The sequence below is a fragment of the Ochotona curzoniae genome, unplaced genomic scaffold (genome assembly GCF_017591425.1).
Source record: "Ochotona curzoniae isolate NIBS_2020 unplaced genomic scaffold, NIBS_Ocur_1.0 scaffold_2453, whole genome shotgun sequence".
NCBI lineage: Eukaryota > Metazoa > Chordata > Mammalia > Lagomorpha > Ochotonidae > Ochotona > Ochotona curzoniae.
The window spans coordinates 16,305,694-16,331,248 of record NW_024467094.1 but is presented as its reverse complement, the minus strand read 5'-3'; the positions used below and the strand labels follow the sequence as shown (position 1 = coordinate 16,331,248).

General features: G+C 47.3%; 1 protein-coding gene across 4 annotated transcripts in view; it reads left to right on the top strand.

Annotated features, from left to right (window-relative positions):
- The first annotated feature begins 9,922 nt into the window (after positions 1-9,922).
- The window catches only part of MYO1D (myosin ID), a 301,304-nt gene continuing 285,671 nt past the window's right edge, over positions 9,923-25,555 (top strand). For all 4 annotated transcript variants that reach the window (XM_041001600.1, XM_041001597.1, XM_041001598.1 and 1 more), the window contains exon 1: positions 9,923-10,118. In XM_041001600.1, the coding sequence (XP_040857534.1) occupies positions 10,024-10,118 (95 nt within the window). In that variant the 5' untranslated portion in view covers positions 9,923-10,023. The remainder of the gene's footprint in view (positions 10,119-25,555) is intronic.

Genomic DNA, 25,555 nt, shown 5'->3' with positions numbered 1-25,555 from the left:
CCTCTGTCAGAGTGCCAGCTTGTTCCAGTTGTCCTGGCTCTGATCCAGTTCCTTGCTAAGACACCTGGGAAGGCAGAGGATAATGGCCCAAGTACTTGGGCCCCTGCCACCCACTGGGTAAAGTTCCAGGCTCCTGGCTTTGGCCTGGACCAAAGCATTTTGCAGTCATTTGAACCAGTGACCCAGTGAATGGAAGATCTCTCTGTGTCTTCCTCTTTTTGTCACTCTGCCATTCAGATATAAAAAAATACATCTCTTTTTTAAGAAAAGAAGTTCTTTAAAAACATTTCTGGTTTATATAAGAAACTGAAACAGAGAGAGAAAAAACGAGCTCCCTCTCTCTGCTTCACTTCCCAAATGCCTACAATGGCTTGGATCTGGCCAACGAAAGCCAAGAGCTGGGAACTCAGTCTGGGGCTCCCATGTAAGTGGCAGGGGCCCAACTACTTGAATCATCTCTGCTGCCTTCCAAGATGTGCATTAGCAAGAAGCTGGAATCGGAAGCAGAGGCCAGAGCTTAACCCCAGGCACTCCGAGAGGGGATGCAGGCTTTCCAAGTGAGGCCTTCACTGGCAGGCCTAATGCCTTCCCCTAGAAGTGATGATTTTTACAGGCCTAACTCTTGGTGCTTTTGTTATTGTGGTTCTAAGATTTGAATTCAACAGAGCTGGGATTGGGATCAGGAAGCTGTATAGGTCAACAGAATCCCATGGGACTCTAACAACCAGCCAGATGAGGACTCACCAATCTACAAAACGTTTGCAAAGAAACTGCATAAGGGTTGGGATTAGGGTGGAGAGGGAAGCTGTTTGGACACGATGCTTATGTCCCGTGAACTTGCACTTATACTGAGAGACAAATGCTGAGAGAATGCCAGATAGCATCTGGAAAAGGGAAGAGGAACAGATGTGGCATAGAAGTGTGGTACTGCCTAGAAGACCTGGCCAGATAACAAAATATTCAGGACGTTTTGATCCCCTACTAAGTGCAAGATCCATGCCTGTGTTTGGGAACAGTACTAAACTCTACTGATAGGAATCTCAGAACTCAGGATAGGACGACTCAAAAAATTGCTTAGAAGTCTCAGTCGGCTAAAAGGGGCTAAATTAAATAAATTACCTTCTAATAGTTTTCTAATTTTGAAGATAAGCCAATTACACTATAGTGGTGCTAGCTTATATTTAGTAAGTGTTTAGTTCCTGCTTTGAATTATGTGAAATACTTCAAAGAGACCACCTCATTCTGTGGTTTTAATACTGAGCCATAGGTTGATCATCTATTTGTTAAAGATTGGAAAACCAGCTTCTAAAAATGAGCTCATTTGTTCAGCATCATACAACTAGTAAGCTGTAGAGCTAGGATTTAACATGCCAGTGTATGCAACACCAACTCTCCCATTAGTATGTCTCTGAGTGTGGGCCCCGCCCACCGCAGCAGCATCTGCCAGCTGTTTACTAACAGGCTGTAAGCCTCTAGTCCAGGAGCCCAAGGTCTGAGCACCACTGTACCATCACTGCCTCCTGTGTATGGGGAGAAGCCTGCACTGAACCAACTCCCCCTCCATGCAGAGGGACCAGACTCGGAAAAGCTGGGATCACTGAGAGAAAGCTGTGTCATAACTGTTGACACTGTTATGAGATAAGCATTTTCATAGTGAGACAGATTAGGAAAACGTAGGATTCAGTAGACAGGACTCTAAAATGAAAGTCAACTGAAGTAGGAGGCCCCTCTTGATTCGACCCTGACCTTGGCGCTCCAACGTGATTGTAATTCACTTCAACCTGGTCCTGTCTTGATGGACTATCAGATGCAAAGGACAAAGTGAGCCCATAAACAGGGATAATGAGTAACAAGATCAGAAGATGGAGAGATGATGGGAGCTGGCAAACCTGGGCACTGCATGGTACAGGAGTAAGGCTGAGTGAAAGGGTGCTGGGGCCTATTTGCTTGGAGACATCTGCTAGGCAGGGAGGAGCATAACCAGCCCACAGACCCAGGTAGGTCCAGACTTGACAGTCTATTTTCAAGGAGATTCAGGCACTGGATGGGATATTGGATTACATGACCTCTGAGTTCTCCTGGGGTTTGTTGATTCTACTGTTAAATAATTGAAACTTTCCCCTTGTATCATTTCTTTAGGGTTCAGGTTGTCAGAATTTGTTTACTACTATGGTTTGTATTAGTTCAGCCTCCAGATAGTTTAAAAAATTAACTCAGTTGATTAGGAAAAATCAGAGGATCATGTTGTCATTTTAATATCATCTCATTTCATGATTTTTAAAGAAAATATTTAGTTGAAAGGCAAAGTGCTGGAGAAGAAAGGTACGCAGAAGACTGAGACAGATCCTTCGTCTGCTGGTTCACTCCCTAAATGTCCACAACAACCAGGACTGGGCCAGGTCAGAGCCAGGAGCCAGGAGCCAGGAACTCAGTTCAGATCTCCCATGTGGATGGCAGAATCCCCAGCACTTGGCCATCATCTACTGCCTTTCCAGACACATTAAGTGAAGGAACTTGGATTCTAATAAGTGCTCCAAGGGATGCTGGGGTTGCAAGCGGCAGTTTGACCCTCTGTACCATGACATTAGACTCTTAGATCTAGGAGATCAATATTGCTGCAGCTCACCAATAGAGAAACTGGATGAATGGCTTGGGGAAGCAGATTGAGATGATGTCACATTCTGTGTGATATGACATTCTTCTTGGAATATCAGTTCTGTACATATTAACTCTTGACAATCAAGAGGAAAAAAACATTCTCAGACTAGCTTCCTACTTCTGCTGTGCTGTCACAACACATCTTTGACACCAAGAAGGCATCAATTCTGCAGTAGCACACACCAGTGCTCTGATTCAATTCAGTTCTGACTCTACCTACTAGGAGACTGCCATGCTCAGGCCCCAGCACTGCCGCATCCCCACTTCAGATGCCACTTGCAGGCCCCAGTTAGCTTTAGCTGTGTTTCTGACTGGCCAGGTAAACATCGATCTCCTTGGAGTTGATTGATTTGCTGGAGCAGCTCAGGAAAACACTTGCTTAGATTTGCTGGCTGATCAGGACGGCTATTATCAAGAATAACAATGAAGAGACAACAGGGCAAGGAGTACAAGAAGAGGAAGCTTGTGCACCACTCCAGATGTGCCAACCTCTGGGAACCCCCGCGTCAGGCCCCTAAAAAGCTCTCTGAACCCTGTCCTGTTGAAGCAGGGACAATAGTGTAGACATGTAATTGGACCAGTATGGAATTCCTGCAGAACCTGTCTGTTCAGATTCTTTTTGTCCCCTCTGTGCCACATACTTTCCTCCTGTGCAATGGGAAGAATCTCTTCTGAAATTGGGGGGCAGGGAGTGTCTTAGGCTCTGTAAGAGTGCTCCCAGACTTCATGGCAAAATGGAATCAGAAGATGACTCCTCCAGTGGTGGGGTGGCGGTGGGGGCAGGGGGGGGATTTAAATCTATGCATTTAATTTATGCATTAAATTTATGATTTAAATCTATGTTCCTGAAAACATTCATGGGAAAATCTATTAAAAAAATGCACCAAAGCAAAGTTATATTTTTCTTCCCCTTTTCACGATATCTTTGAAATATCCTGTTCTGTCAGATAAGTTAGATCATAGAATTTCTTTTCAGCCAACTTCCAGTTGGGAAAGGCTAAAGTATCTACAACCTGCCTTGGGGAAGAGAAAGTCTGGTTTCAGTGTTCTGCCTTGGGGAAGGATTTATGACCCAGCAGCCCTGAATGAAAACCAAAAGTAAATGTCAGGCTATCACTGTGATCTAATACCAACAACGGATGGCTAGACTACCAGCTACCTGCTAGTCTGTCAGAGGGAGAAACGACAAGAATTGCAATGATTTTCTCCCAATAATCTCTCTTCTCTATCCTCTAGCAGGAGGCAGGGGAAAAGATGACATTGGTCCTGCATTTAGGAGTGGGGTTAGGTAGGGATAATCTAGATACAGCTAGACAGACCCACCTTGTTCTCTTGGCCTCGTCTCCTGCACTTGTCTCGCCAGAAGCAGTCTCCTAACTGGCCTACCCCTCCCTGGACTCAGTTTCCCCCTCTGTTAAGGAAGGTGCTTGATTATGTTTTCTAAGAACACATAGTGTGTGATCTGTAGACGGGCTGCAGCAGTATTCAGGTAGCTTGTTAGATACACAGGATTTTAGGCTCAGAACCAGAGTCTGTATTTTGAGAAGACACGCAAGTGATTCAATCTTTCAGGCCTGACACCTCTTGCCATTACACACTGTCAATCCAGGGTGGCATTAGGATATGCCTTTTATTTTCAATTCTGAGGATTCCTATTGCAACCTGGAATTTTTTAACTCTAGGACAGCAATGGTCAGAAAAAATGCGAGATTTCTTTTTTTTTTTAATCTGGTGTGGCATTTAGGAAAAGGTCCTACGACCCTTGAAATACAGTGCTACACCTGCAGACATCCATTTATTCTCTTAGTAATTCATTCACCTCCTTGATTCACAAAATACCTGTTGAGTGGAAGGGTCAGCTTGAAGGGCCGGAAATAAGGGTGGAGCCGTGCTTGGACAGCTGTCCCTCTCTAATATGATAAGCACATCTGTAACTGGGAAGAAAGAGGCATCCCACGGGAGTGTTTACGCTCAGAAACTGTGTTAACACAAGCGGGAATAACCCAGGAGGCTGTTCCTGGCGGTGTCTGCCTCCACCATCTGTCTTTCCTGTGGGTTTATCTGTGGCTGCTCTGCCCACATGGGGGATGAGTTATCGGGGCAGACCCTGTCTGCTGACTCACAGCACTCTGACGGTGGTGCCTTGGCTAAGTCCCCCATTCCCCCAGTGGTCAGGACTGGTGCCATGACCTTTCCCTTGGCTTGGGAGTGTCTGACTTGGAGAATGCAGAGTTTACTTTGAGAGTTACAGGGAGGGGGCAGTTGGCGTGCCAAACTTTTTGTCAGTGTCGATTCATTTGAATCCACAGAGGAAGGCCACAGATTCCACCACAGGATGATGAAAGTAAACACAGAACCAGCGCCTTGCTACCATCCACCTGTTGCCTAGAGGCCTTGAAGTGGCAGCTCTTCCCTTCCCCCTTCAGCTGCATGTCCCAGCTTCCTCTGCGCTTAGTCTGATTAGTTAAAAGAAGCTTTGCCTGTGGCCTCTCTGTCATTCCAAAGAGCCAAGGAAAGATCCCCGACCCTAGGGCCACGCTGTTACAGTCAGCACAATTGTGTCACATGAAGAATAAAGCAAGGAAAATGTTTTTCCCAAATATTTATTTGAAAGGCGGAGTGAAAGCAAGAGTGAGACAGAACCTTCCACTCATTGGTTCAGTCCCAGAATGGCTGCAATCACTTGAGTTGGACCAGGCTGAAACCAGGAGGTGGAACTCCACCAGGGTCTATCACGTGTGTGCCAGGGCCTACGTACCTGGGCCATCCTCCACTGCCTTCCTAGGAGCATTAGCAGGAAGGCCAATTGGAAGCAGAGCAGCTGGGACTTGAACTGGTGCTCATGTGGGAAGCCTGAATCACAGATGGTGGCTTAACCCACTGCACTACAGCACTAGTCTTAAGAAATCCTTAAAACTAAGAGCTAAATCTTTAGCAACTGGCTGGCTGGCACTCTGTCCTTTAAAGCTGGAGGCAAGAAGACAAAATATGTTTCACTTTCCTGGCTTTCAGGGTGGCTCACAGCACTAACCCCTGCTGTGGAAACTCCCCTTCCTTTGTCCTGTGGAATGTCCATGGCCTGCCAGGTGGGGGGCTTGGGGGAGAAGGAAGAGGCTCGCATGCACTCCAGCAAGTCACCAAGCAGCATCGGAGGCGCTGGCTTAATTTTTAGAATTTAGACTTCAGAAGTCACAGACAATGTATAATGGCATCATTTTAAAAATATCTGAAAAGCAGAGTGACAGAACGAGAGAGTGCTTGATTCTGCTATTTTGCTACCCAAATGTCTGCAGCAACTGTGTGGCCGGGCCAGGCAAAGCCAGGAGCCTGGAACCCTCTAGCCAGGTCTTCCATGTGGGTGGCAGCGGCCCAGGTCCTTGGGTCATCATCTGTCGTGTTCTTAGAAACACTAGTAGGAAGCAGGGTGGGAAGCAGAGAAGGGATTTGAATCAGTGCCTCAAAACAGGATGTGTGCAGCCTAAGCCACAGTGCCACAGACACATCCCACACATATATGCTGTCTTGGGTATGTCATTCTTAGTCCCAATGCAGCCTTATGCACCAAAGAAGGAAAGTATGTTTTGTATGTTTTCTAAGACAGAGTCCCAAGTCATTCCTGTACAGCTGTGAACACATAATGAAGTTATTTTGCCATATAACCGTGCCTCTTTCCTTCTGCTCTCTGGCAGTTCGGGCTCATAAAATAAACTCCAGGAACTGCCCTTTGAGTACGCTGTGTGACTGTTTGTGCAGGCTTTCCTGCTTCTCTCCCGCCCCCTCTGGCTGCGAGAGTCGTGCTCCTTGAATACACAGCCCCTGGTTCAGGAAGAGGAAAGGAGGCTGGGGCAGCCCAGAAGCATCCTGGGAAAGCAGGATGGGAGCAAATGCTTGCTGTGAAGCCTTCAGAGCCGACTGACACAGGTAATCCTGAACAGACCCTCGACAGCAACTGGTTGCCACAGAGGAGTCTGTGCAGTGTAAACAGCGTGTGGTCTGGCCCTGGCGGGGCAGAAACACAGCCCCAAGACCTGCTTTCAGGGAAGAGAGATAAGAGGGAGGGCAGCGCTGCACAAAGAGCAGTTCTTCACAAATGCAGAAATGCTCCGTGCAGGGGCAGGGGTGTGGCCCACAGATCCGCAGGCCGGGCCACGTTGCTACATCAGGCGAGCCCTTGGCACTGGGCTCTGAAGTGCCACAGTGACACCCAGCAAGACATCAGCCCTGGCTCGCAGCCCCTAGGCACTAATGAGCGAGATGGACGGTAGGCTGGAGTGCATCCAGTGCTGTGGCAGACACTTCCAGCGTAACGTGGAGGCCCAGAGGAGGGAGAGGCAGCTCTGACTTGAGAAACCCTGGAAACCTCCCTGGAAGAAGAGATGTTGAACTTGAGAACCAAGGAATGAGCAGAATTGTCAAGACCATGAACATGGGACACAGGGCACAGGGTGGCGGTGAACAGGGACTCTATCCATGGGGCATGTGAGTGTATCTGACAACTAAAGCAGATGTTTAACTTTTTTTTTTCTTATTTTTAATTTTAATGTAACTATTCCTCCTCCACCAACTGATTTGTGTATTTGAAAGGTAGAGTTCCAGCTGATAGATCTATCAGCTGGTTTACTCCCCAAATGGCTGTGTTGGCCTGAGCTGAGCTGGTCCAAAACTGAGAGTCAGGAGCTTTTTTCCAGGTCTTCCACACAGGTGCAAGGTCCTAAGGTCTTGGGCCATCTTCAGCTGCTCTCCCAGGCCCATCATCAGAGAACTGCATCAGAATGGAGCAGCCAGGTCCAGCGTGGTAGCCTAGTAGCTAAAATCCTCGCCTTACATGTACCAGGATCCCATATAGGAGCCGGTTCTAATCCCAGCTGTTCCACTTCCCATCCAGCTCCCTGCCTGTGGCCTGGGAAAGCAGTCAAGGACAGCCCAAGACCTTGGGACCTTGCATCCATGTGGGAGACCCAGAGGAAGCACCCGGCTCCTAGCTTCGGATCGGCGTAGCTCTAGCCGGTTGCGCCCACTTATGGAGTAAACCAGTGGATGGAGGATCCTTCTCTCTCCTTCTCTGTAGTTCTGACTTTCCAATTTAAAAATGAATAAATTAATCTTTTAAAAACGTGGAGCTGCAAGGATATGAACTGGCATCCATATGAAATGCCAGTGCCGCGGGACAGAAGATTATCTGGCTGTGCCAATGCACTGGCCCCTTACTATCGATTTTTAAAAAACTCTTACTGGAAGGAGATTGGGTGAAGAGGGACAGATACGACAAGCAAAAATTCCATACTAACCTCATAGAACTCAGGCCCACTAAAAATGTCATATCAAGTTAGCTTCAGCCTGAGTGTATAAGACACCTGTGAAGATACATGAACGCTGTGTTTAGAATTGTTCTCATCCCTCACGTTATGTATACGCAGATACTCCAAAATCTGGGGGGAAAAAAAGATAACTGACATCTAAAATACATTGAAAAAAGTGAAGCTCAACTTGAACTACTCTTTCAGGAATACAGCCACATGCTACACCGAAGGGCCCACGCACAGGACAGTTCTGCCTCGAAGTGGCCAGCCCAGAGCCCTCACACTGAGATGCAGGCAGGTGCCTCTTGAAGGACAGCATCGAATGGCCACCCAGCTGCCAGCAGCTCTGCCCATGCCAGGTTGGGGGTGGGTGGGGTAGCTTCCTGCCATCAGGGGTGCTGCCTCGAAGGCCACCAGGCTGCCTTCCTTTCTCCTGGCAAATGTGGGCTGCTGGCAGCAGAAGTTCCAGGCTGGCGGCAGCATCTCAGATTCAGCTGTAGGGCTGAAGCCCAGCCAGGTCCTTGGAGGCCTCTAGATTTCCCTGCAGATTTTGCAATAGAAGATGGTTCTATTGGAAACCCAGGACTGAAGAGGTGTGGTTACCTTAGCAGGCCATTTATAGTATAACCTCTGGAAAAACGCATTCTGTGTTCTAAAAGAATTTTCCAGAATCAGATGATGCATCTAAAAACTGGGGACTGCTTGAAACTTTTGGAGATTAATTTGGTTTGAGGGAGGGAGAGGTGGTCTTTCATCTGCTGGTTCATGACCCAGATGACAACAATGAGTCTAAGAGCTTTATCCAGGTCTTCCACGTGGGTGTCAGGGGCTCAAGCACTGGGGCCCTAGTCCTGTGCCTTCCCAGGCACATGGGCACACAACTGGATCGTGAGAGCAGCAGCAGGAACTGGAACTGGTGTTCCTATGGGATGCCAGCCCTGCAGGCAGCAGCTTAACCTATTTTTTACCCCTGATGGTTTTAGGTGTGAGCGTTTGGTGGTTGCAACACCTGCATCCCATTCTGCAGTTCCTGGGTTCAGGTCCCAGATCTCCTTTGATCCCAGCTGATGAGCACCCCAGCAACGGGGACTCAACTACTTGAGTCCTGCCACCCATGTGGGTGGGATAACTGAGTTCCCAGACCCTGTGGCTTCTACCTGTCCCATCCCTCACGATAGTGGAGATTTAGGGATATCCGCCTTGCAGGCGCTTTCTTTGCCTTTCAAAGAAAGTCCGCAAATAGTTAAAAAGAAAACCCCAAAGACGCGGCAGAGATGATTTACACACATAGTAAAAGTGTAAGGACACATGTGTTGGCAGGCTCACATGAGTGGAGACAGAACGCATGGCTAGAGGGTGCAAGCATGAGCCATGAGGCTGGGCGATGGGGCTTAGAAACTGCACACAATGGCAGCTTCTCCACTTCTTCGCCAGGTGCCTGGAACTGCGCACATCCAGTGCACAGGCTAGTCAAGCTATTATGTCTCAGGCTGTGCTCGAGTCCCCACTTCCGGGATGGGTAGGGTCTGAGCCGAGGAGTCAGACTGGGATTGTGGGCAGAGGAGCAGAATCACAAGGAATGACGCTCGCGGAAGCTTCACCAAACCCGCTTTTTTATTTTTTGACTTGGTGCGTGTCGGCCACGCACCGGGCGGATCCCGGCTGCACCCTGGCATCCCGCCGCCCGCCGCCAGGGGGAGCCGCCTCCCGCCGCCCTGCCCGGCGCGCGCCCTCGCCGTGCGCCCCGCGCGTGCGCGCGGCCCAGGTGAGGAGGCGGCAGGAGGCGGCCCGGGCCGCGCGCCGGGCAGGGCGGGCTCCTCGACCGGCCGCGGCGGGCGGAGCCTGCGGGGCCGGGCCGGGCCGGGGCGGGGCCGGGACAGCCCGAGGCCCGAGGCGGGACCAGCCGCCGCCGTCTCCGACTCGGGTCCTGGCCCCCACAGCACCCGGCAGCCGCGCGGCGGGACGAAGGGAAAGCGCCGGCTGCGCCCGTGCGCCCAGGAGCTGCGGGAGCCGCGCGCGCCCACCTGAGCCCGCCCGCGCCCACCTGAGCCCGTGAGCCGGCGCCATGGCGGAGCAGGAGAGCCTCGAGTTCGGCAAGGCGGACTTCGTGCTGATGGACACCGTCTCCATGCCCGAGTTCATGGCCAACCTCAGGCTCAGGTGAGGGCGGAGCGAACGCGCGCGCGCGCTGGCGGTGCGGCCACTTTCGGGGTGTCAGCGGAGGTGGGGTGCCCCGAGTGGAGGGGTAGCGCCAGGCCGGGAGTGTGGCCAGGGGCGTGCCGAGCTGGGGGTCGGGGGTGCCGCCTGGCTCAGAGCGCGGACGCCCCTGGGTGTTGCCTGTCCCGGGGCAGTGAGGAGCCCCCCGAGGTGGCGCCCCGGGCCGCCCCCCGCCTGCCGCGCGCCAGGTGAGGGGTGTGGGCGGGGCCGGTGAGCTCATGGAAAGTCAAAACTGGAGGGCGAGGCGCGGTGGCCACCCCGAAAGCCTCAGCAAGGCCCGAGGGTTGTTGGGGAGCAAACGCTTGCTTCTTGTCTGTCTGCGTTTTCTTGTATTTTCCTGGCGTGGTTCCATCGTGTCGTTCAGGATACTGCGGAGTGATCCCCGGGCTGCGGGTTCCGGGACGCTGGCTGTTTTTTAGTTACTCCCTAAACGTCATTAGACGCGTTTCCAGACATCGAAGAGACTGCGTGCTTTCGCCAGTGCCAAGATAAACTGTCTGAATTTGACAAGGCGTTCATGGTTTCGGTTTTTTCTTTTTTTCAAGGAGTTTATAGACGGAGCCCTTGTGTTACTGACATCCCTGAGTGTAGACACACAAACACCGCCCGAACGCCCTTGTTGTAGTCCTCTGGTTGTAATGGTTTTGCTCTGGATACTGGAATATGCAAGCAGAGCTTTAGAGCGGTTTGACATTTTAATTTTTTTTTTAAGTTACAGTAAATGGAGTTTTAAAATAGCCAAGTTTTGGTGTGTGTGTGTGTGTGTGTGTGTGTGTGTGTGTGTGAAAGAGAGAGAGAGAATGCATTTTCCTGGAAGTACTGGCCCTATTTCTTGTCAAGTTTATAGCTAAGCATCACTCTGTAAGCTTATAAAGTGAAATCATAATCCAGGTTTGGATGTTTGACTAACTCCATTTCTCAGTATTGGTTACTCCTGTCAACCCTAATTTGAGTGTTTTAAAATCTGGTTTAATCGTGGAAATTGCAAACCACAGGGAGCCTTCATCATTCCTGAGCAGGCTTCCTTGGGGCCCAGAGCCTGGAGCAGGGGGCCGGTCAATGGGCAGCCCTGGCCTGCCAGAAGCCATCCAGCTGCTGGGTCTGTTCCTTGTCTGAGAAACTATGGAGTCCTCTGGAGTTTCTGTCCATGCTTGCCTCCTGTGACTCCAGGTGTTCCAAGTATAGCTTGACTCAGTGCATGGTAGTGGTTTTTAGGAGAAGGTGGAAGAGTCTTAGTTCGTATCCATGGAGATGTGAAGGACTGGCCCTACGACCCCCAGGCACCCTCATGCCAAAAGCCATGCTTGCCAAAGTGGCTTATGTGCAATGATACAGGATACTTCAGGTCCCTCATTGTGAGGAGTATATCCCAAGGGGCGTGTGCAACGCTAGATGCTAACCAACCAAATAGCTTGCGCTTACTCCTGTGCATACTGTGATAAAGTTTGATTTATAAAGTGTGCAAGTAAGACGTTGACAATAAGAATCACTTACATCACTATACTGGAGCCAAAGGTGAATGTGGCTTCTTTCTCATGTTTCATTATACTGTACACACTGTTCTTGTAGATCAGCAAAATTCTGGATGAGAATGGAGCCGGCTATGTTTGCATATAACTTGTGCACACCCTCCTGTTTATGTTTATTTTAAGATCTCTTTGAAAGGCAGAGTGACAGAGAGAAGGAGGGAGTGCAAGCTCTTCTCCCAGTTAGTTTATTCCTCAAATATTCACAGCTGCTGGTCGGGCCAGGCTAAAGCCAGGAAACAGGACATCCACCTGGATCTCCCAGGAACAGAATCCATTATCCATTGTCTTCCCAGGCACGTTGGGCGGAAGCTGCATTGGGAACACCTCATCAGGACTCAAACTGACGCTCGGATAGGAATTGCAGACATCTAAGCAAGAGCTTAAAACCCAACTCTCCAGGGCCAGCATGGTACCATATCAAACTTTTCAAATAAAAATAAATCTTAAGTAAAAAAAAAAAACAACACCCCAACTCTCTTGTAGAGTTTAAATCATCTCTAGATTGCCTGTTATACCTCATACCATGTGGATGACACACCCATAGTTGTCAATACTACTTAAATACAGCATAACAAGAGAAAGAAGACCTACTTCCCCTCCTCTTAACTACTTTTAGTCTGTTTGGTTGACATCAAAGATACAGACCTGTGGATCTGAAGGGCCAACTGTAGGCAGATTTATTTATACGCAGTGCACTATGATAGTGTGTTATTTCTGTGATGGAAGTTTAGATCCCCAGTTTTTATAGCAATGACTCCTAATCCCAAATTAATCGAAATGATATATGTATCAGCTGTAACCAATACCTACTGCCGTGGTGCTTAGGAATCAACCTGTTGAGATCTGAGTTTTGAATTGACTGCTTTCTTGCTATGATCCTTGGGCAAGTTACTTAAACCTCTCTGTGCCTCAGTCTGGTCTTAGAATTGGATTTAATCTGAAAGTTTTGTTATTTGACATAATGTAACTTCAAAGATGAAACCAGGCAAATGCATATTGACAATTTTGTTTGACATAATATCTTCCTAAGTGCACATAAAGCAAAGGAGTGAGCTTAATGATTATTTCGTCGGCTAAGATTGGCTGCATGTTACTTGAGAGATCCCACCACCCTCCTTCCAGGAAAGAAGCTGTTATGTTTACGGTCACTTCAGCTTTTCACAGTTCAGATACATTTGCTGAATACAGACTGTATACAAGACAGTATTGTAACAGTTGAATATGGATTCATTCATTCAATTTAACATCCACTGCCACCTGCAGCAGAACTTTGCAGAGTTTGGGAGTTGAAAATGAAGACTTGTGGTTTGACTGGGCCACAATAATTTGCAGAAGTGCTCCTTTGCAGCAGAGTTAAAACTCATATGGTTTATTAAAACTTGAGGGGGGCACTTTAGGATGACTTCTTTTTTTTTTTTTATTGCTCTCATGTTCATTGGTGGCAGTGTCTAAGTGAGGTCTGACTCCTGGGTTGCTAAGCTGTGTCTAACTTTTCTGTGCCGAGAATGTTACCACCAGCTGATGATACTTTGTGTCGGGCTCAAAGGAAGGTGGAGCATTGTACAGAGCTGTGCTCTCTGCCTCTCCAAGAAGTGGCATGCTGATGAAGACAGGTGGAAAAGGTGAATCTAGCCGTTGACTCAGAGACTTATTCAGGAAGGCAACAGAGAAGAAGAGCCTTCTAGTGCTCAGGTGGTTACTCACCAAGTAATTGTAAAGACTAATTGTTCTGGAAGTTCTGGAGCGGGAGAGATGCCTTTGGCTTATAAGGAAATGCATGTGGAGGAGGGGAGGACTGGAACTGAGTCAGTCCCAAGGATGAATAGTATTTGTCTTGATGGAGATGTGGGGAACATTCCAGGTAGATAGTGTTACTCTGGGTGACAGTGAATGAGCTGTGTTTGGCAGGGCAGGACTCACCAGCTCTCATTAGCAAGACTTTTACTAGCCTCCAGGTTCCTACGTCTGCCTTCACGCTGAGCGTGAGAGCAGCTGAGAGTCGGGATGTCCGGATGTGTCTGTCTCTGTGTCCGCTGGACAGCTCTGGGAACTAGAGCTCTTGTCATTGTGCAGAGCAGTGGCTAGTCTTGACTTGCTTGTGTGTTACGGTGATTGGTTCCCTGAAGCTAGACAGTCTCAGCCAAGGATGGCATCTTTACCTTCCAACTGGGGAGAAAGCAGCTGTGTCTCTCACAGCTGGTTTCATATCAGCCTGGCATTCCTTGAGACTGCTTTAGTGCTTCATGGATGAGCTTCGGCTGCTGTGTCCTGTGGGTATCTGTTTCATGTTGTAGGGTGTGACCACAGGCTCACTACTGGAGATCCAGGCGCAGTGGTGTGATGTTGAAGTGTTTTCCTCTCCAGAATGTTGATGGTTGGAGCACATTGGATGTATATTCGAAATGGACAATACCACAAAGGTTTTCAAGACATATACCTGGGGCCTGGCGCAATGGCTTAGTGCCTAAATCCTCACCTTGTATGTGCCGAATCCCATATGGATGCCAGTTCCTGTCCCGAGGCTCCACTTCCCATCCAGCTCCCTGCTTATGGCCTGGGAAAGCAGAAGAGGATGGCCCAAAGTCTTGGGACCCTGCACCTGTGTGAGAGACTTAAAGAATCTCCTGGCTTTGGATCAGCTCAATCCTAGCCTTTGTGGCTACTCAGGGAGTGAACCAGTGGATGGAAGATCTGTCACTCCTTCTCTATAAATCTGCCTTTCCAATAAAAATAAATTTTTTTGTATTTTCTTTTTTTAAGATTTATTTATTTTTATTGGAAAGTCAGATATACAGAGAGGAGGAGAGACAGAGAGGAAGTTCTTCTGTCTGCTGATTCATTCACCAAGTGGTCACAATGGCCTGAGCTGTGCCGATCCAAATCCAGGACTCAAGAGCCTCTGGGTCTAATCTTGCTGGGATTAGAAGTGGCACCCATATGGGATCCTGGTGTGTGCAAGGTGAGAATTTTAGCTATAGGTTACCATGCTGGCCCCATTTTGTTTTGTATTTTCAGCACACTGTTTGGTTTATTGTTGAATTTTTAAAGAATTGTTATTTTATGGTAAGTTCAATAGGTTCTAGAATTTCCCGCCCCCTTCCCAAATCCTCTCCGCCTCCCCCTACTGATTTCCCCTCCAGTGTTACAGACTTCATGAAGAGTCATGAGACCATTATTCCATCTTGAAGTGTTTCCCAACATTGTAGGAATGGGCTGTGTCAGGGAGTCCAGCATCCTACTATTATATATTCAACAGTTTCACTGGGAGTCCATCTTTGGTCTGGATGCAGAGATATATACTATACTATGTCTCTCCGTTTCTCTATTGGAAATCTGCCTTTCCAATTAAAAAAAAATCTTAAAGATATGGTCACTCCTGCCCTCCTCACCCCTGTGACTGCTGCCCTCATTCCCGAGTGTGAATGTCTTACCTCCCCACTTTCCCTCTGGCTCCACCATCAGGCCTGCATCCTTCCTCTAGGATCTGCAACTTAGAGTTAAACATGGTAGAGCTGTGGTTGCTTGAGGGGCCTGTGCCCTGGGAACTTGGGTTTAACCGTTCAACAGCAACACCTGGTATAGAGCTGGGCCTTGTACTTTCCTTTATGACAGTATGTTTTTGTAAAGAGGGGAAAAATTAATATTCCAGTACCTTTCTTGAAGGCTTTTGTGGTGTTGTCCATTGGGAATTATCTTACTTTGCTATTGAGCTGAAGCTTGAATTTTAGGCATCTGCTCCAATCAACATCATGTTCCCTACCATTACTGCTTTTAGAAACTCGTCTGTCTGTGACTTCAGGCCTTGATGGACAAGTCTGTTAGGGGGTGATGTGGCTTAGTGTTTGCTCCTCTGGACATGAGTTTCACTTTGTAATTCTTGCTAGAACTCTCTTCTCTCTCAGAAGTCTCTCGCTGGAGGACATGTGGTCTGCTTTCCTTGCTGGTGGCGGTGCTGGTGGTAAGCGCTTCCTCATTCCTGCCATCAAGGGTGTGCCCAGGCGTGAGACTCCAGTACAAGCACTTCCTGCCATCGCTCTAATGACTACTTGAAGCTGTGACCACACCATCCCTGTATTCGGCTTCCTTTGTAGCCACTTCCTTGTTGGACCTCGAGCCCTGATTCCTCTTCAGACCCGAGCTAACTGCCCGTTCTGCCTGGGCAAGCTGTGTGGCACAAGTCGTCCTATCTCAGTTCCTGTCTCCTCACTCAGCCATCCAGGGGGCAGGAAAAGTCTCAGCTGCTTGGGAATGGACCAAAGCCCAGGAACACATGCCGGGAGATGGGCTTTTCATTCCGTAGGGCATTTAAGTACGTGAGGCTTCCACCGGTCCAGTCTCCCCAACTTTATCTGTTGCTTTTCCCTGTTTTGAGAATAAGGTGTCTGCTCAACCTTGTATCTCAGCTTCTTAGAAATCTTATTTTTGCTCTGCTCTTTATCTCATGGTTTTTCTCTTCTCTGCGAAAGCAGTCAATCTGAAGCTTTGTGTGCACCAAAGTGGCTTAGAGCATCTCTCCCTTAACCGGATGCAGGTTTAACCTTTGCTTGGAGCAGGGTTTCTCAGCCTCAGCACTGTGACATTTGGGGCAGGAGGATGCTTGGCTGTGAGGGTGTCCCCTGTTGTGTAGCCTGGGCTGGTCTTGCTCCCTGGAGTTTCCTCCTCCCCAAGCAGCTCTTACTCATCCCTCTTCCACAAGCCTCAAGAGCAGGGTGGATGGCTCTCCCACCTGTGCCCCCAGGACGCAGAGTGACTGGGTCATAACCAAGGACGAATGCCTGCACTGCTTCCTTTCCCGCTGTGAGATCGCAGACAGGTGACCTGTTCAGAGGCAGGGCCAGGTCCTCCTCAAAAATTCATTATGGTTGAGGGCCACCACATTTAAGAAAAACCACGTGGGTTAGGAATGCCACGTTTGGTGCAGGGCTTGGAAAGTGAGCGTGTGCAAAGCAAACCTGCCTTTAGTCCTCTTGTATTTTCTGTCAGCGATTGAACTAGGCACTTGCAGGCTCATTGCATCTGGCAAAAAACTGAACAGTCAAATGTTGGCTGAGTGTTCTTCAACCAGTGACATCCTTCTTGTTCTTTAAATGTACACTCAAAGTTGTATGTATTCTAGGACAGGCTTATCTGTGTGCTGGGAGGGAGGGGATTGAGTTGGTAGAAAAGCAGCTAGCAGGCAGACATAGCCACCACGGCGCCTCTGCGTTTCTCCTCTGGGGGATTTTGGTCATTTGGAAAATCCAGTGGGACAAAGGGGTCTCTCTGGCTTGCCAGGGAAAAGCCCAGGGTGGTCTTGAAGCAAATGTAAAGCTACCATTGGTACTGAATTGGGAGTAACTCTAGTTAGACTTTTAGCAGAGGTGAATGGCACACTGAATCTCCTTGGCTTCCATGTGAAATTCCTTGGCAACCTTCTTTGGAAGCTTTTGGAAAAGGACAGTTTGCTCTGTGCCTGTTTTGCACATTGGCTTCATAGTGGGACAAAAATGGGAATTTGGGATTGGGAGCTGCTGTTTGGAGTGAATCACCCTGCCGCCTCGCTTCCTTTCCTACTCTGTGACAGATTTCCAAGCCTATTTTTGCTCGGGGTCATTTTTTGACCCTGGAACCTTGTGCTGCATTTAGCTTCCAAACACAGCCAGATGTGGGTGGACCCAAGCACTTAGACGCCGCTACTGGTTTGCTTCATGCTGGTTCCAAAGGGATCTGCCTTGACCTTACAGAAATGAGCTTTGGCTTTTTGCCTAACTTTGAGACAAAGGTGGAGAATCTGGTGCAGATGGAAATAGGTTTGTTTAGTACTCTACATGTAAATGATCTGTATCTTGGATTATCCCTGCTGCTGCTGCTGGTGTGTGTGTGTGTGGGGGGGTTCTTTGGCGTTCTCACCTGTGTGAGCTAGCTCAGAAAATTACATCCCACATCAAAGAACGGCCCCAGTGAGTGAGGGTTCTCTGGCGTCCACTTCTGTGCTGGACTGAACTGGGCCATTGCATCATTGCCCACCTAATAGGGGAACTCTGCCATTGATGGTGCCCCTATCCCTCTAGAATGGATTGCCTGTGAACGGGCCCCATAAATGTGACCTCTGACTACATCATCATTATTCCTAAGTGGGGTTAAGGGGTAACAGTATTGAAAAATATACATTGGGTTCAGTGCCATAGTCTAGTGGCGAAAGTCCTCGCTTTGCACGCATCGGAATCCAATATGGCCTCCAGTTCTTTTTTTTTTTTTTAAAGATTTATTTATTTTTATTGGAAAGTCAGATATACAGAGAGGAGGAGAGACAGAGAGGAAGATCTTCCGTCTGCTGATTCACTCCCCAAATGACTGCAACAGCCAGAGCCAAACCGAAGCCAGGAGCCAGGAACTTCTTCCAGGTCTCCCATGCGGGGTGCAGGGTCCCAAGGTTTTGGAGGCAGAGAGGGCAGATCCTGCCTGTGTCAGGGAGCAGCAGGAAGGACGGGCTTGGAGATGGGCCAACCACATTGAGGTCTCAGCTTCACTTTGCTGCCATTAGCCTTGTGATTTCAGGCTTCTGTAAGCCTCCATTTCCATAAATGCACATGATCACCTTCGGGTTAGGGGTTGAAATGATGTGGGCACAGTGCCTGGTCAGTGCCTGGTCAGTGATTCCTGTTTAACTCATGTTAACTTCCCAGATAGCGGTCATCTCCATGTCCTGACTCCGTAACTGCTACTTCATTGCTGGGTTTCTTCTTATGGTAACAGTTCTTGTTTGTTTTGGGTTTGAATAGTTTTTGCATGTCAATAATATTTGAAATGCGTTCTATAAAGGATTTGGGATTTACATAATGGGAAGGGTAAGAAAAGTGGAAAAAGATCTTATTTATATCCAATTTGTGCCACCTGTGTGACCTTGGAAAAGTTGCTTTGCTACCCTGAGCTGTGGTTCCTTTATGTGTGAAAATGATGTTACTATGAAAGTTAAGTTGTAGCACCTAGGGAACACCCATTGTGGTGGCCGGGGTGGAGTACTCAGTGGGTACCCTTCTCCTGTCCCCCCTTGATCCAGTCCTATGGACAAAAACTACCCATTCAGTTCCCAGTTCCCTCCACAATCATCACTCTGAGTCATAATCATGACCCCTCCTGTGGTGCCAGTATTTAATTTCTGAAAATTGTTTTAAACTCATTGAAAAATGAAAATCTATTCATGGTGGAAACTTCCAAAATATTTTATTCTTCGTGTCACTATTCTCTGATGTTTTGAAGGTTGATAGAGGCAGGTGACAAACTTTATACAAAAATCTAATAAAATAAAAAAATATAAAATAAGAAAAAATAAAAATAAAATCATCTGTAATTATTTTGTTATACTATGGACACACTGTTTCCATATCATCTCTGGCTTTTTTTTTTTAAAGATTTATTTTTATTATTTTTTCATTGGAAAGGCGGATATACAGAGAGGAGAGACAGAGAGGAAGATCTTCCGTCCGATGATTCACTCCCCAAGTGAGCGCAACGGGCCGATACTATGCTGATCCGAAGCCAGGAGCCTCTTCTGGGTCTCCCACGCGGGTGCAGGGTCCCAAAGCTTTGGGCTGTCCTCTGCTGCTTTCCCAGGCCACAGGCAGGGAGCTGGAAGGGAAGTGGGGCTGCCGGGATTAGAACCAGCGCCCATATGTGATCCCGGGCGTGCAAGGCGAGGACCTTAACCACTTGCGCCACCGCGCCGGGCCCCATCTCTGGCTTTAAAGGCAGAATTGAATTCTTGCCATGTACTTAGCAGTATTGGATAGCTTAGTGGGGGTTACCTTTGTAAATCACTCTTGGATGGATAGCTTAATTGGGAGTGAAAGTTACCTTAATGAATGGATCAATGTGAAGGGAAATGCAGTTGAGCCCAAATGGATAGTGCGGACAACCCATTGTCTTCAAAGCTTCCTAAAGAGAAAGAGCCAACATACCATTTTTACAAATGGTACTACTTGAAAGGTAGTGTGAGGGGTAGAGGGGCCAGATAGACAGGGAGAGAAAGATCTTCCATCTGTTAGTTCATTACCACCACCACCCCGCCTTCGCCCCAAAGTGGTCACACAACGTGAGCCAGCCAGACCAAAATTTGAAACTCCATCTGGATCTTTTACTTGGGTGTCAGGGACTCAACTGCTTGTGCCATCTGCTGCTTACCAGGCACAGGAGTAGGGAGCTGGATTGGAAGCAGAGTACCTGGGACTCAAGCCATCATTCCAGTATGGGGTGCTGATGTCCCAAGCACCAACTTGCTGCACCACAGTGCTTGCTCCAGCATACTGTTTATTTTTTCTTTTTTTTTAAATTATTATTTTCATAATCTTTACATAGTTGATAATCTTTACATAGTTGATTAGGGCAAATAGTTGATAAGGGCTACAGGAAATCAGGTAAGACCATTGTTTCCACATTTTTTTCCTGAATCTGGGGTAAGGAGGGAAATAAAGGGAGAAGCCATACTCAGCCTCCTACCCCATCCCAGGGTCCCCAACTCAGGGCATGCTTTGAGGGTACTGCTCAAGTGGTTTTGATAGTTCAGCAGTTTTGAATTTCTGCCAATCTTGCCATTCCAAGCACAATGAAATCTCTCCAGAATCCACTGGCTGACATAGTCCACCTTAGAGTTCTCCGTTTGCCCAGATTTTCACTGCTACCACATGGCTGTGACAGTTGATTGATTTGTTCTGTCCTCCGTCCTCTGTTGTGGTGCCCAGTGTCCTCTACAGGTTCCGATGGACTGCCATATCCTCCATGTGCACCTGGATATGCTGTCCGTTGCTCCGTCTGAGCCACTGAGGAGGCTCCGTTTTGACACTTGCACTCCATGGTCAGGCCATGGAACCCGCACTTCTGTTCATAGTTGGGGTTCTGAGATCAGCAGTTCAGTTGGAGGGATCCCCAAAGAAACTTTATCTGAGGTGATCCCAGACCTGATTCTTGTGTGTGCTTGCCAGTACAGGGTCTGGCACAGTCCGTCACCCCAATCAGCTTATGCATATGCTGGTGGTTGCAGTTGCTGGGTCACTTCTGTCTCCAGTCCTGTCCTGTATGCAAACCAATGGGTGTTGCAGCTCAGCCTGATCCCACCCACCACACACTTGGCCACATAAACCAATGGCAGCTGCAGCCTAGTTGGGACAACCCACATTAACCCACCAGGCTGCCCGCTGCCCTGGTTCCCATGTTATTTAAAAACAAAATTAAAAAAACCCAACCTGATGACAATATAGTTAGGAGCCAAATATATGTGGGCATGTTAGAGTTCTGAGGGGCAGAGAATTGTCTAGGAGTAGATAGTTCTCTATGCGAGAGGCGGTTTGCTGAAGCAATCTAAGCACATGGCTGTCTCCCTGTTGCCCTCTTGCCTGAGCTTTCCTGGCTTTCTTTTCTCTTTGTTCTTAGCATGAGTGGGCCGGCCATGTTGCTGGCCAGTTCTTACTGCTTGAAATTTGGCCCCCGCCCCACCACCCCTCAGTAGCACCCTGTCGCTGTAACCTAATTTTTTTTTTTCATTTTATTTTATGCTGTCCCAAATTCTCGCAACTAGAACTTGAGTTCAGGGATGGGCAGGCTCTCACATGAGCACAGTTCTCGGGGGAGGTCGGTCCTGATGACAGGGAAGGGCAGCTGTGCTCAGTGACCCAGCTCCTGAATGTGATCCTGGTGAAAGGACCTCCCAATGAGCTGTGCCAATCAGAGTTCAGCTGATGGAGAAGAGAACCAAGCAACTGGTCTCCTGATTCTTTCCCACCTTCCGTCTCCTCGATCTAGCCTCGCCCCTGAAGATTTCCCAACTCGTTGTCCTGGCCCAGTTGCTTGTGTGGGACCAGTTACCATCACGACAGCGTGGAACTGCCTTCATTTCTGTTCCTTTATGCACAGGATAGAAATGGATTTTTTACTTTAGTGAGATTAAACTGTGAGCTCTAATGTACCTATTTGGCTTTAATTAAAAAGATTATTTAGTGTGGCATATGCTTTTTTTCCAAAAGATCACAAACCAGTTTGGGATTCTAAGACAAAACAAAAGAAAAAAACCCTTCTTGAATAGATGGAAGACATACCACGGAACAAGTACGGCTTTCCTTTTCTTCCTTCTCTTGGTGTATCTCCCTCGGTTGTAGAACTAAGTATGGAGTGCGGTGATGCTGTTTATGGCCACAGGGTTCTCATTAGTAAGAGAAACAAATGAATAAATAATAATAATAATAAGCTTCATCCGAAACAATGAAACAAACACGAAGAAAACTCACCATTTTTTTTCCCTCTCTGACCACAAAGTCGGCTTTGAGTAATTTGTACAATAGCACAGCAGCTGTGTAGTACTGGTGATTCCCCAGTGTTCCAATCTCAGACCACTGCTTTATGATCAGGAGAAAGTCAAAAAGATTTTATTTTCAATTAGAAGGTCAGACTCCCTGGAGGAGCAGCCCTTAATTTATTTTGGATAACCCTGTTATTGGCCATGTTTCAGTTTTGGTTTTCACAGATAGCTAGGTCATGCCAAGCTTATTGTCAGAATAGTCTGTGATACAGAGATTGGGTTGACTTGATACTGCAGTCCTGTATTCTGTTTTTGGGAATTAAGAAAAAAAAAAACTTTTTAAGAACAACAGCTGTTTGCTTGTGTTGGTGAGTTAATAAATGAATGCATAGCATCTCTGAATATTTGATTCCTAACAGAAGTGTACATTTACTGTATTTTATGTATAATTTTTATGTACTATACAAGGTCACTTCTCTAAGTTCATGCAGAACTAGAATTAAAAGATAAGCTGAGGAGGTGAGTGAGGGGTGCTGCAGCTTAAGTTGCACTTGGAATGCCTGCATCCCCTGTCAGAGTGTCTGGTTTGAGTCCCAGCGCCTCTGCTCATGAGTACAGCTTCCCGATCATGTGTGTATTGGCAGGCAGCGGGTGATGGCTCAAGCACTTGGCTCCTTGTCAGCCATGTGAGTGACCCAGATGGAGATCGAGGCTTCTGGCTTCCGCCTGTCCAGCCGTGGATGATAGAGTTATTTGAGGGAGAGAACCAGCAAGTGGAAGGATGTGTAAGTGTCTGTGTGCCTGCCTGCCTTTCAAAAAGGAATGAAGGGCCTGGCACCATGGCCTAGCGACTAAAGTCCTCACCTTGAATGTGCCGGGATCCCATATGGGCACCAGTTCTAATCCCGGCAGCCCCGCTTCCCATCCAGCTCCCTGCTTGTGGCCTGGGAAAGCAGTTGAGGACAGCCCAAAGTCTTGGGACCCTGCACCCGTGTGGGAGACCTGGAGGAGGTTCCGGGATCCTGGCTTCAGATCAGTGCAGCACCAGCCATTGTGCTCACTTGGGGAATGAATCATCAGATGGAGGATCTTCCTCTCTGTCTCTCCTCCTCTCTGTATATCTGACTTTCCAATGTAAATCAATAAATCTTAAAAAAAAAAAGTAAACTTTTTAAAGTCAATCTTGGGAGCAGGTGTTTGGCCCAGTGGACTCTAATCGCACCTTGGAATGCGGGTGCTTGGATTTGATTGTCACCATTGCAGCTCCTAGGAGGCAGTGGTGATGGGTCAGGTGGTTGGACTCCCGACACGCACAGGGGAGACGTGGATTGAGTTCCTGGTCAGATGGAAATTCTCTCTCTCTCCAACTCTTCAATAAAGTTTTAAAATTTATTTTTCAAGCAGCAGTGTATTATGAAATAATGAACAAAGGAAATAGCCAAGTTGTCTCATGTTAAATGTGGCTATACTACACTGTATGACATCAGCAATTTACATCAGTTCTCTAACCTTTTATGGCCCAGGCTTTAAATGGCTCCAGTTCCTACATTTCAGGATGATTACATCAAATGAAGTAATAGGTGGTGATTTACCGTAATAGGTGGGACACATGGAGTGTAATCAGATGTGCATGCTCTTTTTTTGCTTCCTTAAATGGAATAAAAGGAATGTGATTTAACTTTTTTTTAATGACTTAGACCGTTAAGACCACAGTTAAGAACAGTTAGTCTCCTGGCCCTGTAACTCTATAGAGTAGGGTTAAGTGTGTATAGGTGTTCTCAGGGTGCCTGCTTGTGGATTCACTGTGTCTGTGAACCTAACTCTGTTTTGGCAGTGAGCTGAATCCATTAGGAAGATGTATAAGGAAGGAATTGATATATTCAGGTGATCCTGAGGGGTGTTTTGGGTATATCAATGACAGAGTATCAGTTTTGCAACAGAACAGGTCAATCAACCATCTCAGCTGTATGTTGGCAGCGAAATACAGGGCAAACGGAGACTCTATGATGGACTGTGTCAATCAGTGGGTTCTTCAAAGACCTCATAGTGCTTGGAGTGGCAAGATTGGCAGCAATTTATTACTGGTGAACTATCAAAACTACTTGAGCAAGAACCTCGGACCTACATCTGGGACCTGGGGAGGGTGGGAAATTGGGTGGGCCTTCTCCCTTAATACTCCCCTTTAACCATGAAAGAAACAATATGGAAATAATAGTCTTACCCACTTTCCTATAGCCCTTGAACCTTTTTACCCCAATTAACTATGTAAAGATTACCAAAAATATAATAAAAAAAATTTTTTTAAAGATTTATTGATTTACTTGAGAAGCAGAATTAGAGGGAGAGACGGAAATCTTGCATCTACTGGTTCACTCCCCAAATGGCTGCAACAGTTGGAGCTGGGCTAGTCCAAAGTCCAGATTTCTACTGAGTCTCCCACATGTGTACAGGAGTACAAGGACTTGTACCGTGTACATCCTCTGCATTAGCAGGGTGCTGGGTAAGAAGTAGAGCAGCTGAGATTCTAACCGGTGCCCACATGAGATGTCAGTGATTTTATCAGGTATGCCACAGCACTGGCTCCAATGTCTATTTATTTTCTCTGCTGAGAGGTATTTTTTGATTGCTTTAGTGGCTCTGGCCGGAAGGACAGGTAGGCCAAGGCTGAGTTCTCAGTGGTAAGGTGCCACTCTTAAAACTTGTTGCTGACTTTGGTATTTGAATTATTTGTGTGGTTGCACAAACTAGAGCATGATGAGTGGATTTTTCCACACTGTGTGCACTCTGATTGCTTGTTGATTTGTGGTAGGAAGCTGCTGTTGGCACAGTCTGTTACTGTGTGTGCCACTTCTTAGGTACCTGTTCTGTCTGAAGCTGGATTTATCCTAAGCCAGTGGTTACCACATTCAGCTTTCACATGAGAATTATGCAGCTTCTAAGATGTACAGATTCCCCAGTCTCCATGCTCTGCAGATTCTGATGTGTTCGGCCTAATGACTGCCAAGTGGCCTCTGATGCAGTCATATTAGTAGCCACTATCCTAGGCTGATATTTTTTTAAATTCCATAGTTATATTCTAAGCTAAATAGGGAATGACCAATCAACAAATTTAGCATTCAAGAAATCTATTTTATTCTGTTTTAGTTAATTAACTTAGTATTTGATAACCATGCTTTATTATTTTTTAAAGATCTGTTTATTTGGAAGAGTTACTGAGAGAGAGAGAGACCTTTCCTCCACTGTTCACACCTCAAATGACTGATGACTGGGGCTTGATCAGGCAAAGTCAGAAGCCAGGAACTCCATTTCGTTCTCCTACCTGGGTGATACGGCCCAAGCATCTGGGCCATCTTTTGTTGCTTTCTCCATCAGTGAGTTGGATTGGAAGTGGAATACTGATTGGAATACCCCAAACAGTTTTTATATTGGCATGCTGGCATCATAGGCAACGACTTAATCCACTGAGCTGCAACACTCATTCCAACCGACACTTTTTTCTTCATTCATGTAAGTTTTTTATTCCTTTACTCTGGTTATAGCTGTCCACTTTTATCATATTATGTATTGTTTTTCTCTCTGTCCTT